The sequence below is a fragment of the Lontra canadensis genome, unplaced genomic scaffold (genome assembly GCF_010015895.1).
Source record: "Lontra canadensis isolate GAN:19392208 unplaced genomic scaffold, GSC_riverotter_1.0 scaffold123, whole genome shotgun sequence".
NCBI classification, from domain to species: domain Eukaryota; kingdom Metazoa; phylum Chordata; class Mammalia; order Carnivora; family Mustelidae; genus Lontra; species Lontra canadensis.
In genome coordinates this window covers 1,359,896-1,375,456 of record NW_022631117.1, presented here as the reverse complement: position 1 = coordinate 1,375,456, position 15,561 = coordinate 1,359,896, and the positions used below count along the sequence as shown (strand labels likewise).

Below are 15,561 nucleotides of genomic sequence, written 5' to 3'. Positions count from 1 at the left end.
TACCATACAAAACCACACTAAATTTGATGGAGCAATAGTTTGTTTGAACTGAAGTGAATATGGAGGCACTTGGGCTGGCTCGGTGGGAAAAGCATGCAACTCTTGATCTCAGGGTTGGAAGTTCGAGCCCCACATTGGATGCAGAGATTACCATATAACCCCTTAAAGATTTTATTTTTAAGTAATCTCTGCACTCAGCGTGGGGCTTGAAATCCCAACCCGGAGACCGATAGTCTCATGCTCTACCAACTAAGCTAACCAGGTGCCCTGAAAACAACATATTTAAAAATAAATTAGCTCTTGGGGCACCTGGGTGGCTCAGTCTCTTAAGCATCTGCCTTCAGCTCAGGTGATGATCTCAGGGTCCTGGGATCAAGCCCTGCATCGGGCTCCCTGCTCAGCAAGGAGCCTGCTTCTCCCTCTCCCTCTGCCCCTGCCCCCACTCATGCACTCACTCTCTCTCTCTCTCTCTCTCTCTCAAATAAGTAAATAAAATCTTTTAAAAAATAAAAATAAATTAGCTTTTAATTAGGTTTTTTTAAACAGGAGCTTTTTTTCCTAATGAAGATTTCCTTTAACCCACAAAGTATAGTTGAGCATTGGACAGCGCAGGTTTGAACCACATGGATCCACTCACATGTGGATTTATTTTCAGTAAGTACAGTACAGCACTATAAATGTATTTTCTCTCCTTTATAATTTTTTTCATAGCATGTTCTTTTCCCTAGCTTACTTCATTGTAAGAATACAGTATATAACACATAAAACATACAAAATATGTGTTAATGGACTGTGTTTGTCATCAATAAGGCTTCCAGTCAAGAGTAGGCTATTAGTAGTTAAGTTTTGGGGGAGTCAAAAGGTACATGTGCATTTTCGACAGCATGCAAAGAGGTGGGGTAGGCACACCGGCCTCCACATTGTATGAAGGTCAACTGTACTCACTTTTTATTTATTTATTATTTTTAAAAAGATTTTACTTATTTATATATATATAGAGAGAAAGACAGCAAGAGAGGGAACACAAGCAGGGTGAGAGGGAGAAGGAGAATCAGGCTTCCCACTGAGCAGGGAGCCTGAGGCGGGTTCAGTGCATGGCTCGATCCCAGAACCTCGGGATCATGACCTGAGCGGAAGGCACACGCTCAACTGACTGAGCCACCCAGGCGCCCTGTACTCACTTTTTTTAAAAAAGATTATTTATTTATTTATTTGACAGAGATCACAAGTAGGCAGAGAGGCAGGCAGAGAGAGAGGGAGGAAGCAGGCTCCCTGCTGAGCAGAGAGCCCGATGCGGGCGCCGGGGCTCGATCCCAGGACCCCGAGATCATGACCTGAGCTGAAGGCAGAGGCTTTCACCCACTGAGCCACCCAGGTGCCCCCCTGTACTTACTTTTTAAAATGAGTTTTGAGGGGCTCCTGGGTGGCTCAGTCAGTTGAGCATGTGCCTTCGGCTCAGGTCATGATCCTGGCGTCCTGGGATCGAGCCCCGCATCAGGCTTCCTGCTCAGTGGGGAGTCCGCTTCTGCCTCCCCTGGCCTCCTCTGCTCCTGCTCTCTCCCTCACTCTCTCTCAAATAAATAAATAAAATCTTTAAAACAGGTTTTACTTTTTACGATAATTTTATGGAAAAATTGGGAGGATAATACAGAGAGTTCCCATGTGTTGCCGGACGCAGTTTCCCCAATCATCAACATCTTATATTGGTATGGTACATAACATACAATATTGGTATGGTACATACCAATAACATATCAATATTTGTTATGTTATGATATATATGATAATAACATATTATGATATATGATATGATATATGATATATTTTTATATATGATAAATATATATATGATATTATTCCTCAATAAACTCCACACTTTATTTATATTTCCTCATTTTTTCCCCTAAAGTCCTTTTACTCTTCCAGGATCCTATCCAGGATACCACATGACATTTACATCGCATTTAGTAGGTTGTGAGGGTTTCAGACTTCCCTTGTGTTTGATGACAGCATTGAGGATTGCTGGTCAGGTATTTCGTAGACTATCCCTTAATTAGGATTTACCTGATGTCTTTCTCATTATTAGGCTGATTATAGGTTTGGGGGAGGGAGACCACAGAGGAAAAGTGCCATCTTCATCACATCACATGGATGATACATACTATCAACATGACTTATCATGGTTGATGTTGACCTTGATCTTCCGGCTGAGGTAGTGTTTATCAGGTTTCTCCACCACAAAGTTACTTTTTCCCCGCTTTCCATACAATTCTCTTTGAAAGGTAGTCACTTTGAGAAGCCCACCCTTAAGGGATGGGGATTTACTCCTCCCCCTGAAGCCAGGGCTTTTGCATAAGCCCCGACTTTGCAAATAAACTATTTATTTGTTTACAGAAACTCTTTTGATTTCTTCTGCACTGATTTGTCTTTTCCCCTCCCCTCATTTATGTATTAATTATTTATATCAGTATACATACATGGATATTTGTTGTATATTTTGGGTTATAATTCCACACTACTTTATTAACTTTTTTGCTCAAATTGTTCCATATTTGGTCATTGGGAGCTCTTTTAGTTGGCTTCTGTGTCTGACACATCTCCATCACTGTGGTCCGTCCTTCCTTCCTTCCTTGCCTTCCTTCTTACCTTTCTGTACTTTCTGGCACTACAGGATGCTCCAGACTCATTTTGTATATTTCTGGCCCCAGTCCTAGAATCTAGAATCAGTCATTTTCCAGAAGAGTCCTGGTTCTTCTCAAGGAAAAATGGTATTAGGAGCTAAAATCTGGATAGTAGGTGTGCTGGTTACTACTGGGATTTCCTTGCCACTAGGCCTTATCAGTTGACAGAGCTAGGTAATATACATATGTATACTAAACTGTATATATACAAGTACTCAATTCCTTTTTTTTTTAAGATTTTATTTATTTATTTGAGAGAGAGAGCGAGAGAGCCCAAGGGTGGGGGAAGAGGCACTGGGAGAAGGAGAAGCAGAATCCCCACTGAGCGGGGAGCCTGACCTGGGGCCTGGGGCTCAATCCCAGGACCCTGAGATCATGATCTGAGCCAAAGGCAGAGGCTTAACTGACTGAGCCACCCAGGCGCCCCTCAATTCCTTTTTATTGAAGAAAAATATTCCATTGTATGGCTATATCTCATTTTATTTATCCATTATTCAGTTAAAAGACAATTAGGTTGTTTCTGCTTTTTGACTATTGTACATAGTGCTGCTCTGAACAGTAACGTACAGATCTTTGTGTAGATTTTGTGTAGATGTATGTTTTCATTTCTCTTGATTTTTCCTAGTAGAATTCCCGGGTCATATGGTAACTCAGGGTTTTTTGAGGAACTGCCAGACTGTTTTTCAAAGTGACTTTACTATTTTATATTCCCACCAGCACTGCATAAGGAATCCAATTTCTCAGCATCCTCAGCCACATTTGCTTTGCCTATTTTTAAATTACTATTATAGCCATCCTTGCGGTGCCATCTCTGGTTTTGACTTGCACTTTTCTGATGATTAATGATGTCCAGCATCTTTTCGTGTGTTTGTCAGCCACTTGTATATTCTCTTTGGAATAATACCTGTTCAAGGCCTTCACCCATTTTCAATTGGGCATTTTTTTTATTATTGAGTTTTAACGTTTTATATAGTCTGGATGCAGGCCCCTTATCCTATATATGATTTTCACATTTTTTCTCCTAGTCTATGGGTTGTCTCTTCACCTTCTTGATGATGTCCTTTGAAGCAAAAGAGTTTTTTTTTGGCCAAGTCCAATTTATCTATTTTTCCTTTGTGTTTATGCTTTTGGTGTCATAGTGTTTGTTTGTTTTTAATGCGGATGTCTTATTTTGCCTTCTTTCCATGGCAAGCGCTGGCCTCAGCAATGAGGAACATCACTTGTGATGGTGGGAAATACAGAATCTAACCAGGGGGCGTAAGTTCCTCCCTAAAGGATCAACAGGCTACTAACCAAGGTGATAATCATACTAACACACACTGTACAATGGCTGGGTGCCAGGCACCATACTCACTCTCAGAGCATCTTTTTGTTGTTGTTGTTGTTTTTAACATTTTATTTATTTATTTGACAGAGATCACAAGTAGGCAGAGAGGCAGGCAGAGAGAGAGGGAAGCAGGCTCCCCGCTGAGCAGAGAGCCCGATGTGGGGCTCGATCTGAGGAACCTGGGATCATGACCTGAGTCGAAGGCAGAGGCTTTAACCCACTGAGCCACCTAGGCGCCCCGTTGTTGTTTTGAATCCTCGTGAGAGACCAGAGACATTGTTGTTCCCACTTGACATCTGAAGAACTTGCGACTCAGAGTAAGTCATGTCCTCAAAGCCTATAGCTGCTAAGGAATGGAGCCAGGGTGGCAAATTCCGTCTTGATTTTCATGGGCTTGCACTGATCCCATTAGCTTCAAGCCCCCACGGCCCTCATTCCTTAAACATGCAGTAAACCCTCCACATACATTTTTGAGAGCCTACTACGGAATAGGCACTGTGCTAGGTACCTAGAAGCCAGGAGGGAGACAGATAACAGAATCACACCAATAAACGTAAATTGACCATTGGGATCAGCGTTGAAGTAACCTAGGGCTATGAGAGCTGTAACAAGGGGATCTGTCCTATTCTGAAGGAAGGCATCATGGACGGCTTCCCAGAAGCGATGCTAGGACTGAGATCTTCTGGAGGGCTTTAGATCATCTGAGGGAAGAGCTTGAGAAAGAACATTCCTGGAAAAGGGAAAAGCACATCAAAAGCCCCAAGGCAGGAAAGAAATGATATATTTTTGCTAGGAGGTTTTATCATCAGGAAATCTGCATTTTATGCACAGATTTGGGCAAATCCCGCAAGATGAAATCTCACAAAATGAGATGGCTACCGTGTATAGCAATCTTTATCTTAGTCAATGGATGGCCATTAAAATTGGTTTAGATGTGAAACTATCAGGAACTATGATTTATTTACTCAACAGACATTGCCCAAAGGAATCCTGGCAGGGGTTGAGGGAGGGAAAATAGTTGAGCTCAGAGAGATGGGCAGGCGTTGGATCAAGCAAAGCTTTGGAGGAGTTGGTACAATTTTTCAAGAGCCATCTGTAGGAAGCCACCAGAAGGTTATTAAGATGGGAAGCGACAACGATAGGGTTTGTGTTTGGGAAGTTGGAGGGAACATTCTATGGAGAAAACATGTAGGCGAACAGTGGGGAGCAGAGTGGAAGCAGGAGCAGGTCAGAGGCCACGGCGGTGGTCTGGCAAGAAATGTCAGCAGTGTGGATGAGGAGGGTGGCCAAGGGCAGAGGGACACAGCATAGCGCATTCTATTCGCTGGTGGGTAGTCACCCAGCCCTTCCTTCACTGGGCCTGGGACCCCACCTAAGTAAGGGCTTACTTCCTGCCCCTCTCCTAAGAGGGCAGTGAGGGTTGCTTAGGCCCCCAGGTTTATGTGCCTTCTGGTTCCTCAGTGGCCCCTGCTTCCCACAGCCCCGGCTGTTCAGCTTGGCTCCCAAGGAGGTCTTTTTCTCCAGTGAGTGGGTCTGAAGAATGAAGGAGCCGTCACTAATCTGATCCTGCTCCTGCTTACTGAGGAGGGCGCCTGGCGGGGGGTTGCTCTGGTGTGCTCCGTCCTGCCTGTGTTCACTGCAGGCCCCAACCCCAAGGAGGAGAACTGGAGGATTACTGCTCCTGGGGCTCCCTGCCCCCCTCCTCACCCCAAAACAAATGAAGAGAAAGCTGGAACTTTCTTCTTTCACATGGAGACACATTTCCGTATTTGTGATAGGGAGAGAATTATTTTTAACCTGACTTTTCTGGTGATAACAGGAATACAATCCTATCAGAGGAAATTGGAAAGTATGAGAACATAAAAGGAAGACTAACCAGTATTCATAATACTACCCTGCATTTTTGCATATTTTTCCAGTCATATATCCTTATTGCTAAATAGGTCATACACACTGAACATACTTTTGTGTATCTTGCTCTTTTCCTTTTGTGTTTTAAACATTTCCCTGTCATTAAAATCTCTCCGCACACAATTTTTAATATCTGCAAAGAAGCCTTTTTTGAAAACGTATTTTAAACAACATTTTCTTATTTGTTGGACATTTGGCTTGTGCGTAACTTTTACCATTTAAGGAATTTTGTGACGAACATCTGTTTACAAATGTTGGTCTACGTTTTGGATGCCCTCTCCCCCACTGTAGATTTCTAGAAGGGAGATTAATGAGGGGAGCTGTGTGGAGAGGACAGGGAAGAAAATCTCTATATGGGATAATTCTTACCACAAGGTATCCCCCCTCACCCGCCCCCACGGCCCCCAGTCAAGAGAAAGCTAAAAAAGATGGGCTGGTCTCTTCTACTGTGTAAGGACCTCGTGCTTCCCACTTTAGATCTCCTTTCTCCTAGCCCTGGCTTCTAGGTGTCTGTGTCAGGAATGACCTCTTCTGTAGAGACACCACTGCATTGTGGGCTTACGAGGCAGCTGGGGCTGGGATTTCAGGGGTTTCTCTCTGTCTTGTGGTGGAACAGAGAGCCCTGCGTGCCTGGGGGTCTGGTTCTCCTGTGCCCCAGCTCAGCAATCCTGAGCACTCTTTCCCCCTTAGGAGCCAGTTTCATCTAGGGAAATAAGATAGAAGATGCAGGAGCTGGGGTTTGACCACTTAAGAGCAGAAAGAAACCTTATTTTAAGTTAAACCTTACCAGAACCCCAATCTGTACAACAGAGGAAGGGGCAGTTGTCGGGCAAGAGGTGTGTGTGTGGGAGGAGTGGTTGCTGGGAGGGGGTGCTCTAGTTGGAAAACTCTGGCCTGGAGGATGGAAGTTTCACTCCGGTTTAGGCTCAGTTCGCCTCCCTTCCCTAACACCAAAGTTTAAAAAGAGAGAAGGAGAGAGAGAGAGATCTTTCATCTATATTTAAATTCTGCAAATGTGCTGATTGATGAAATCTTTTTTCTTAAAGACAAGTTGGAAACCAGACAAGTGGAGCACAAAGCCACGGGTGCTCCGAGAGGGAGTGAGCAGTATATGAACCCCGCTGAAAGGGGGACCCTGGCACTTCTAAGAAAGCAGCAGCACAATGGACTCTCCGAAAGGAGCCGCGTCAGTTTCTTCCCCCCGTAGGCACCGCCCCCTCAGTGGGGGGAAACTGCTTGTTTTCACCCTCCCTTTCCTGGAGTCACTGCAGACCAAACTTGTGTCCACAATCGCTAGCAATTTGAACCCAGAGTAACCTACAGCCAGGTATTTTACTGAGGCCCAAACACTGCGAAAGATATGAATAGGGGGGTGGAGATGACAAGAGAGGGACGGCCCTGGGGGACGTTGGAGCACCGGGGCGACGGTGTGTGTGTGTGTGTGGCGGGGCGGGTGGGGGGTTGAAGGGGGAGTAGTGAGGGCTCCCCGCCCGGGCAGCCTGTGGGTTTGCTACCATCCCAGCGGCAAGAGTTGCAGCACCCACCAGCCAGGAGGGGCTCGGGGTCTGTGACCCCGGAGTGGAGAGTGGAGGGTGTGGAACGGAGACCTCGCCCGAACCCTGTCCCGGACGCGGCAGGCCCGGGAGGAGCACAGGGTGGGGTGGAGGGCACAGCGCGGGGGTCTGTGCATCACCGCCGGTTGCCTTCCCAGCTCGAGCTGCAAAGTACCGGGTGGGGCGCGTTGGGTTGGGGGGGCGGGGGGGGCGGAGATAGTGCCCCCGTCTGCGGGGGAGGGGTGGCGCTGCCTTCTCTGGAAGACCCGACCTTTCTTGGAGAGGCGTGGTGAGCTTAGTCTCCAGGATCCGCAGTGATGTGTAAAAAGCGGGCACGACCCCCGAAGCGGTAGAAAGCCTCCGCCCCTCCCCCTGAGGCCCGCCCAGGCCCGCAGGTGAATGGCTGGCCCGCACAAAGGAAGCCGGTTGGAAATGTGGAATTCGGACCAATTTATGGGAGATTCTGTCGCCCAGAGTCCCGGCAGACCTCAAGCAAAGAAACCTGTGATCAAGAATGGATGAGGATAAGAACGGTGCACCAGGCCAAGCTTATTGGAAAGACCGAGTTTAGTTATTCTGGGATAGCGAGGTAACAGGATTAAAGGGATTAAGGAAATCACCTCAAACAGCTGAGGAGGGGGTAAAAAAACACTGGTTTTATTTGTTTTCTTCCTAGGCCCCAAACAGATACACTGGGGCGGTGTGGCCGGGCGCGAAACGAAAGGCCTTTCGGGGGGCACGGTGGAATTCCTAAGGGTCAGGGATTGGGGGGAAGCCAGGGGGGGTGGGGAGGAGTAGAAAGCGGGCTGGAGGTTTGGGATGAGAGAGAGCTTCTTCTGGAAAACAAATAGGTGGTCTGGGTTGACAAGCCAAAAAGAAAAAGCCAGTGGAGGAGTTTTAGAGATCTTTTCAAGTGTGAGGTGCACTTTTAAAAACCCAGCGTTCTAGTGTTGAAGCTCCTGCCGCTCCAGCCACCACGGTTGAAATGCACTTACTTCCTGCTCGGGATCCCTGTAAGCATTTATTTTTAATAGGATAATTGAGATTTCCGAAGGGTTTTCGTTTTGTAAATATTTCTGCTCGGCTCAAATGTCTTCCCGCCCCAGTGCACAAAGGTAAACGTGCCCCCTACTTCTGGCGGGTTTCCGCGGCCGCGGGCAGCCACTCCCCGCCCCGCGTGGCTGCCGCGGCAGACGCTCCTTCAGCGGGCGCTGCCCGCTATCAACAAGTGCATGGCCGCGGGGTGTTCGGCTCAGCGAGCGGGTGCCGGCTCCCGCACACGCTCCCGGAAGACCAACCGCCTGCTCCTTGGAGTTTCCGTAGCAAGAATCGGGAGCTGGAGTGTTTCGGATGACCAGGAGTCAGAAACCCTCTCGGATCACGCTCGCTGCCCCCACCCCTGCCCCCGCAGGACGGGACCATGGCTCTTAATACCGAGTGATGGTTCCCTCCCCGACCCGCGGAGAGTTTCAGGCCCGCAAAATTATCAGGACTCCATTACGTTGGTTATAAAATTTATTGATCTCTCACTTAGGAATTAAGAGTAAAACCTTGGAAAACCTGAAACAAAATAGCCCCTTTCCCACCACCCAAACGAAATCCGAATACATTAGCGCGACGAAATATCAAACAGATCACGGCAGAAATCACCAACTCAACAGCCTAAATGCGGACTGGACAGAAGCTGTCCCCCGGCCAGGGGCGGCGAGGCGGGAGACACACGCACACCTGGCTATAAATTAACATTGGCCTGAGCTGCCGCGCCACTCTGCGCGGTCAGCCCCCCAAAAACCCACAAGGAAAACCGATGCAACGCGACGAGGGGAGGAGGCGTTGCCGTTCTCAGGCCAGCCTCCCAGAGAGAGCACGTTTCTCTTATTCACTCACTCCTTGGTTAACAGACAACTAACGAGACAACATTTTCAAATGCAACAGAAAAACCCAGGAACCCAGGAGGAGGAGGAGGAGGAGGAGGGGGGCTGCTTTTTCTCTGCAAACATCACAGCGATTCCCAGCCTACAAAAGGGGAGGGAGGGGCCGCGGCGAAGAGCAGGCGAGCTCTAGAAAGTCCCATTTCCGCTGCTCTGGACTTCTTTTCGCTTTCGTACAAAACCCGACAGCTACAGCAAAACTTTCTGTCCTCCCCATCATCGGTACAAGGCAACAGTCCCAGGCAAGCAAAGCTAAACAACAAGGCGTCCCAACTTGGGGGTGCGGGGCGGGATGGGGGCGGAGGGGCGGCGCGCGCAGGCGGGCGCTCAGATGTGGGTCAGCGGCACCGTGCCGTTGACGGCAGTCCCAGCGCCCTGGTAGTGCTGGTGTACGCTGTGCAGGCGGCCGCCGGGCAGCGGCGAGGCGGCGTCGGCCGCGTCCCCGCCGGGTGGCAGGTACATGCTGATCATGTCGCGCAGGTCGCCGAGGCACGCGCGCTGCGAGTGCGATGTGATGGCGGGCGGCGGCGAGCTGGGTTCGGTCTTCACCACCGTGCCCATGGGGCCCAGGCTCATGGCGGCGGCGGCGGCGGCCGCGGCGGCGGCGGTGGCGGGCTGCTGCCCGTAGGCGGCGGCGGCGGCGGCGGCGGCCGAGGGCGCCATGCCCCCGTAGCCCGAGGCGGCGGCGGCGGCGGCGGCGGCGTTCATGTAGCTCTGGGCGCCGGGCGGCATCATGGGGCTGTACTGCAGGCCGGCCATGTCGTAGCGGTGCATCTGCGGCAGCGCGGGCGGCGGCGGCGGGCTGCTCATGGTCGCGGGCTGCGCGTAGCCCAGCTGCTCCTGCACCAGCGAGTATGCGCCGTTGGCCCAGCCGTTCACGTGTGTGTACGTGTCCAGGCGCTGGCCCACGCCCACCGGGCTGCTGGCGGCGGCGGCCGCGGCGGCGGCGGCGGCGGCGGCGGCCGCGCCGGGGGGCAGCAGGCCTCCGGGCAGGGAGTACTTGTCCTTCTTGAGCAGCGTCTTGGTCTTGCGGCGCGGCCGGTACTTGTAGTCCGGGTACTCTTTCATGTGTACGGCGCGCAGTCGCTTGGCCTCGTCGATGAACGGCCGCTTCTCGGCGTCGGTCAGCAGTTTCCAGTCGGCGCCCAGGCGCTTGCTGATCTCGGAGTTGTGCATCTTGGGGTTCTCCAGGGCCATCTTGCGCCGCTGCCCGCGGGACCACACCATGAAGGCGTTCATGGGCCTCTTCACGCGGTCCTGGTCGCCGCCCCCGCCCCCGCCACTCGAGCCCCCGCCGCTGCCGCCGCCTGCGTTCGCGCCGCTGCCTGCGTTCGCGCTGCTCTTGCCTGCGCCGCCGGGGGCTGCGGGGCCACCTGCGCCCGCCGCAGGGGTGGGTGGCCCCACGGGGTTCTTGAGCTCGGTCTCCAGCAGGCTGTACATGGCCGGGGCGGGAAGTAGGTGCGCCAGAGTGGCGGGAGGAGAAGGCGCTCCCGGAGCTGGAGCGGCCACGGTGAAAAGGCCCGGGGACTCCGTCGGAGGGGTGCTCGGGGGCCGGTGGGCCGGCGGGTCAGGCGGGAAGGGCAGGCTTGCCAAAGTGCTCCGCGCCAAGTCGGCAGGAACCCGCAGGCTACTCGCACCTGATGCGTTGTCTCGAGCTGGCCGCATTCGCAGTCTGGCCGGGCGCTCGCCGGCTCCCTTATATATACCTGCTCCGATCCCCCGGGGTTGGGACTCGGTCCGCCCCTCGCCACCGGGAGGCCCGGTGATTGACAGGCTCACAGTGATGCGCCCTAGCCAATCATCACGGAGTCCTCGTGCGGCCCCAGTAGAAAAAAAAAAAGTTCGGGGAGCCCTTTCGTTCACCCCCACGCCCCTCTTGGGCCCGGTGACGTGACGAGAGTTATTCAGGAGGCGGGAGTCCCAGGGAGCCGCTCAGAGACCACCAATTATTGTCTCAAAAAGTTTGAAAGAACGAAACTCGAGGAAGTGACGGAGGGGGGAGGGGGCGCGCGAGCAGGATTGGGGGGAGGGGGCAGAGGGGGCGCCTTCGGGGTTCAGAAAGCAACTTTGCAGCCCCATCAGGACCGAGCGGTGCCTGGTACCGGGGCCACCCTGCAAAGCATCCAGCCGTCTGCGCGGAGGTCCTCCGACCGCTTCTGCTGCCAGCGATAGGGACACAGAGCATCGCCAGTTACCCAGGCGAGCTTGGGGACTCAGGGCGCGACGGAGGCTCCGAGAAGCCCTCCCTGGAATCGACCGCTGTCCCAGCAGGACCCTCTGCCGGGAAGCCGCGGGCCTGCGCGCCCAGGATGGAGCCGGGATGAGGGACCGGGGCACGGGAGACAGGCTTCAGAACCGCGGAGCGCACTGGGGTTGTGACGCTCTCCGCCGGCTTGAGTGAAGGCGAGCAGTCAGCCGCCTGCTGCCCGGGCCGGGCGGAGGCGCTCACATGCGGTGGTGCGGGAAGTGTGTGGGGGGCGGAGGGGGTGAACCGGCCTCGGCTCTCTCGCTCCAGGCCCCCGCTTAGCGGCCCCTTTTTGTCTCTGCTCTCTGGCCATTTCGGTTTTTCCAGTCCGATGCCCCTGAGGGGGAGGGTCGGGCCCCTTGGAAAATCCGTTTTCATGGCAACACGGAGCCTCTCCAAGTGAAAGAAAAGTTTCTTGGAGGTTGGGGCGGGGGGACGGTGGCCGGAGAGGAGCCGAGGCGGTCCTCGGGGCGGACCGCCAGGCCCCCTCCACTGGCCACGCACCTGCCAGGACCACTGAGCGCTGCTCTCGCTGCGCAGCCGCGCCGCCTCCCCGGGGAGTAGGCTCTGCTAACGGATTCCGTCCCTCTCCTTTTTTGTTTTACAGCCATCCTGGCCAGAGCCTCGAGACTCGGAGCGGGACATTCACCCGCATGTCATGTTGTCTGCCAAAGACTAGTGTCTCGGGAGCCCAGGCTGCGGATAGAGGGAACCCGGACGTTCGCCTTCGCCAGCCTGAGCGAGTGGCACAGCGTTCGAAACTCCTGGAGACGCCCGAGGCGACCGATCGGAAGGAGTAGCGAGCCAGGCAGAAGTGGCAGAGAGTGAAATACGGCGTCCGCGCAGTGTGGTCCCCTTCCCCCAGCCTCGTGGAAAGATGGGGAATCAAAAGAATAGCGTAATTCCGAAGTGTGAAAAAATACAAAAACCTAGGCTTCTAGCTCCTTAGCGCTAATGCAAAAACCAGGCGATCCTGGGACACCTGCATGCTGGGAGCTCCCCCCAACCTTTCCTGCACGAATTTAAAAGTATACCGTGATGACTTGGGAGGGAGCTGGCATAGAGCAGACCAGCCCCCTCTGGGGTGGGCGGACCGGTGACACTAGAATCCTGGCTCCCAGCTGGCATCCTCTTCTGGAAATTTTGCGTCTCTGAACCAGCCCCTTAAGTTTGGGTTGCACCTGGTCTATGTTCTCTTGCTTTTCTGGCCGGAAGGAAGAAAATGTCTACAGTCAAGGGCTGCAGTCCTTTGAACAGATATGCGATTTAGGGTTTTAAAGTAAACTATCTGGAATGGTTCTGTGCATGGTTCTTATGTCTGTGTGTTTGTGTGTGCATGTGTGTGTGTGTGTGCGTGTGCCCGTGCATGGGTGTGCATACTTAAGCTGGCACAGACTGGAAGACGTGTCTCAGAAAATCGAATGATTTGGCGATCTCCACCAGCACTTGTTTTCTGGCAGAACTAGCTGACAAAGTCCATTTTTCCTAGGCAAGCCCACCTTCTCCCAAATAAGTTAATGTGCGGTAACCCTGCCCTCCTGCCGCCTTCTCCAGATGCCCTCTCGGGTTCTCTGGGCCTCTGAGGCTGTTGCTAAGTGAAGCGCGTTTTAGGAAACTACCCAACCGACGCGCGGCCTGGCGTCCAGTAGCCTGACAGATGTCAGGATTCTTTCCAAGTTTTAGGACCCAAGTAAGCCGTTGTGGTGACAGCGCCTGGGCTGCATATTTCCCAAGGCAAGGGATGCGGCACTAGGTCTCTACGCCTCCCCGCAGCAGATTATCTAGGGGACTAGTGACTGCCCCCAGCTGTTTGTCATTTGACTAGCCAGTGGCTTAGGTGAGCTCATTTTCACATTTCACACTCTGCCAGTGTTCCACCAGGACAGATAGCATCTCCCACAGTCCTGGATTCCCTCCGAGGCAGCGATTCAAACGGTCTCTGTGTGCCTGGTGGCTCCGGGGTGGTCTGCACAGCCCTAAGCAGGAGTCAAGGCGAATTTCCTTCAAAATATTTCCGAGGAAACGTCCTCAACCCAAACGACCATCTCTATAGTCGAACAAGGTCATTACAGGCGTGGGCAGGTGCGGGGAAGGTTGGAAGGAAAGCCGTTCTCCTGGCCCACTAGCAGCAACGGCGCAGACACCAGCTGAGCGACGTGATCTCAGCTAGGGGTCGGGAGAAGGGTCGAGGCAGGTACTACAGCCCGAGGGGCCTCGATTCGGACAGGGGCTTAGGAGAGGCAAGACAGCCAGCGGAGCCAGAACCTGTGCCTCTGACAGGAACTCCGCAACGAGTGAGGGAAGCAAGGGGCACAGCGGGATCCAGGACCAGTTCTTTCCATCCTTTTCCGGAGAAGAGGGAGCGTTCGGTAGCTCTCTAGCCCTTTGGGGCCTCCGGGAACCCGTGGCGGCACACAGAGACCCGGATGGCGGGCTGGGAACCCGGCCAAGTACCCCCTCCCCATCCCCCCTGCCCTCCCAAGAGAGCTCTGGCTCCCTCCGACTGGGGCTGGGACTGGGGATCCCAAGACCCAGGGCGTGGCAACAGCGCCGTTTGTTGGCTTCGGTTGGAAACTTCACCTAGAGGCGCCCCTCCCCTCCCTCCCGGGCTTCGAGGTCGCCCCAACCCTTCAGGGAGAGGTAGCAGGTTTTGCCGCGGGGCAGAAGTGGTGCTTATCCTTAGAGGGCTGGTTAGCGCAAAGCCCGGGGGACCCGGGCTCTAGCGTGTTGGCCTGGCGGGCCCCGGGTGCACAGTGCACTCCCACTCTTGCCTCCTCCGGTTTCCAGCCTTGGCAGAAATTAGGTGTCCGGAGGGTCTCATACCGGCAAAGTATACTCGAGCAGTTGTTGTGTTGTGCCATAGAGCAACTGGTAGAGCAGGGTAGGAGAGGGGCTATCCCATCGCTCACAGCGGCGGGAGCGGGGGCGGAACGTTGATTCCTTCTCAGCTCATGGGGGACCTTTTTCGGGGTATCCGGCTGGATTAGGACCCAACTCTCCGAAGAGATGCCCTTTGCGTGCATCTCAGGATGGGGTGGGTGTGCATCGGTGCCCGTTCTGGGGGCCGAGGCCTGACAATAGGGTAGAACAATCAATCGCCTTTTTTCAAGTGCAGCAGAGCCCAGAGAGCGGTCTGGTTTGGAGTTAAGTGCGGGAAAACGTATCCCGGCGACCTTCAGAAACGCTTTGCTGTCCAGCCGGAGAAAAGTTTGCTTATCCAAAGGCAGTAATTCTTCTTTCTTCCTTGAGAACATCCCTTGACCGTCATATCCTCTGGCTCCTAGCCAAGATCGTGTATTTGGGCCAGACTGAGGGCCTTGGTCAAGAAATCAGAGGCTGGGGACTGTTGCAGAGCCATCTCTTATAAAGCACTCTGGGGAGATGGAAGAGACAGCATCTTCCAGTTCTCGAAGCATTCGGTTGGTTCCTCCTCCCTCAACTGCAGTACTCCAGCTCCCTGCTCAACAGCTTCCAATGAAACACTTATTCATCCAGGTCTGGGAAGGAACTGAAGATTCCAGGCTACTGGTTAGGTTGCAAACCATAACTTAGTTGATGCGCTCTTCTGAAGAGCCGTTTTATTGGGAGCTACCGAGTTGTGTGGTGACATGGTCCTGGAGGTACCAAAAAGTCTCTTGTGGGCAGTACAACCGTATTCTCTTGCTCTCTGGTGTAACAATTTTTGGGAGGGAGGGTGAACTTTTTAAAAGCCAGTTTCCGAATTTGATTTACTTGGTTAGCTGAGCTTTAATTTATAGACACACTGGGAATCGCCTTGGCCCACACCTCGGCGCTCAGTTGCAAAGATCGCTTGCACTCTCACCGGGTGTTAAGGAATGACCAACTCTCTTTTCCCTAGGTGCGGAGCAACTACAAGGAAATTCACAACCTTTGCCTTCAGCGCCCTCTCGCC

At 52.9% G+C, this 15,561-nt stretch overlaps 1 protein-coding gene across 2 annotated transcripts; it reads right to left on the bottom strand.

The window, feature by feature from the left end:
* Window positions 1-9,730: 9,730 nt before the first annotated feature.
* On the bottom strand, window positions 9,731-11,068 carry SOX3 (SRY-box transcription factor 3). 2 transcript variants are annotated; one of them, XM_032841409.1, is made up of 3 exons: window positions 10,777-10,843; window positions 10,062-10,710; window positions 9,731-9,974 (listed from the first exon to the last, which is right to left on the bottom strand). In XM_032841409.1, exons 1-3 carry the CDS (start codon window positions 10,841-10,843, stop codon window positions 9,731-9,733), a joined length of 960 nt encoding a protein of 319 aa, XP_032697300.1. The 2 variants fall into 2 exon arrangements, with proteins under 2 accessions (XP_032697300.1, XP_032697299.1); XM_032841408.1 differs by having other exon boundaries at window positions 9,731-11,068.
* Window positions 11,069-15,561: the final 4,493 nt, after the last annotated feature.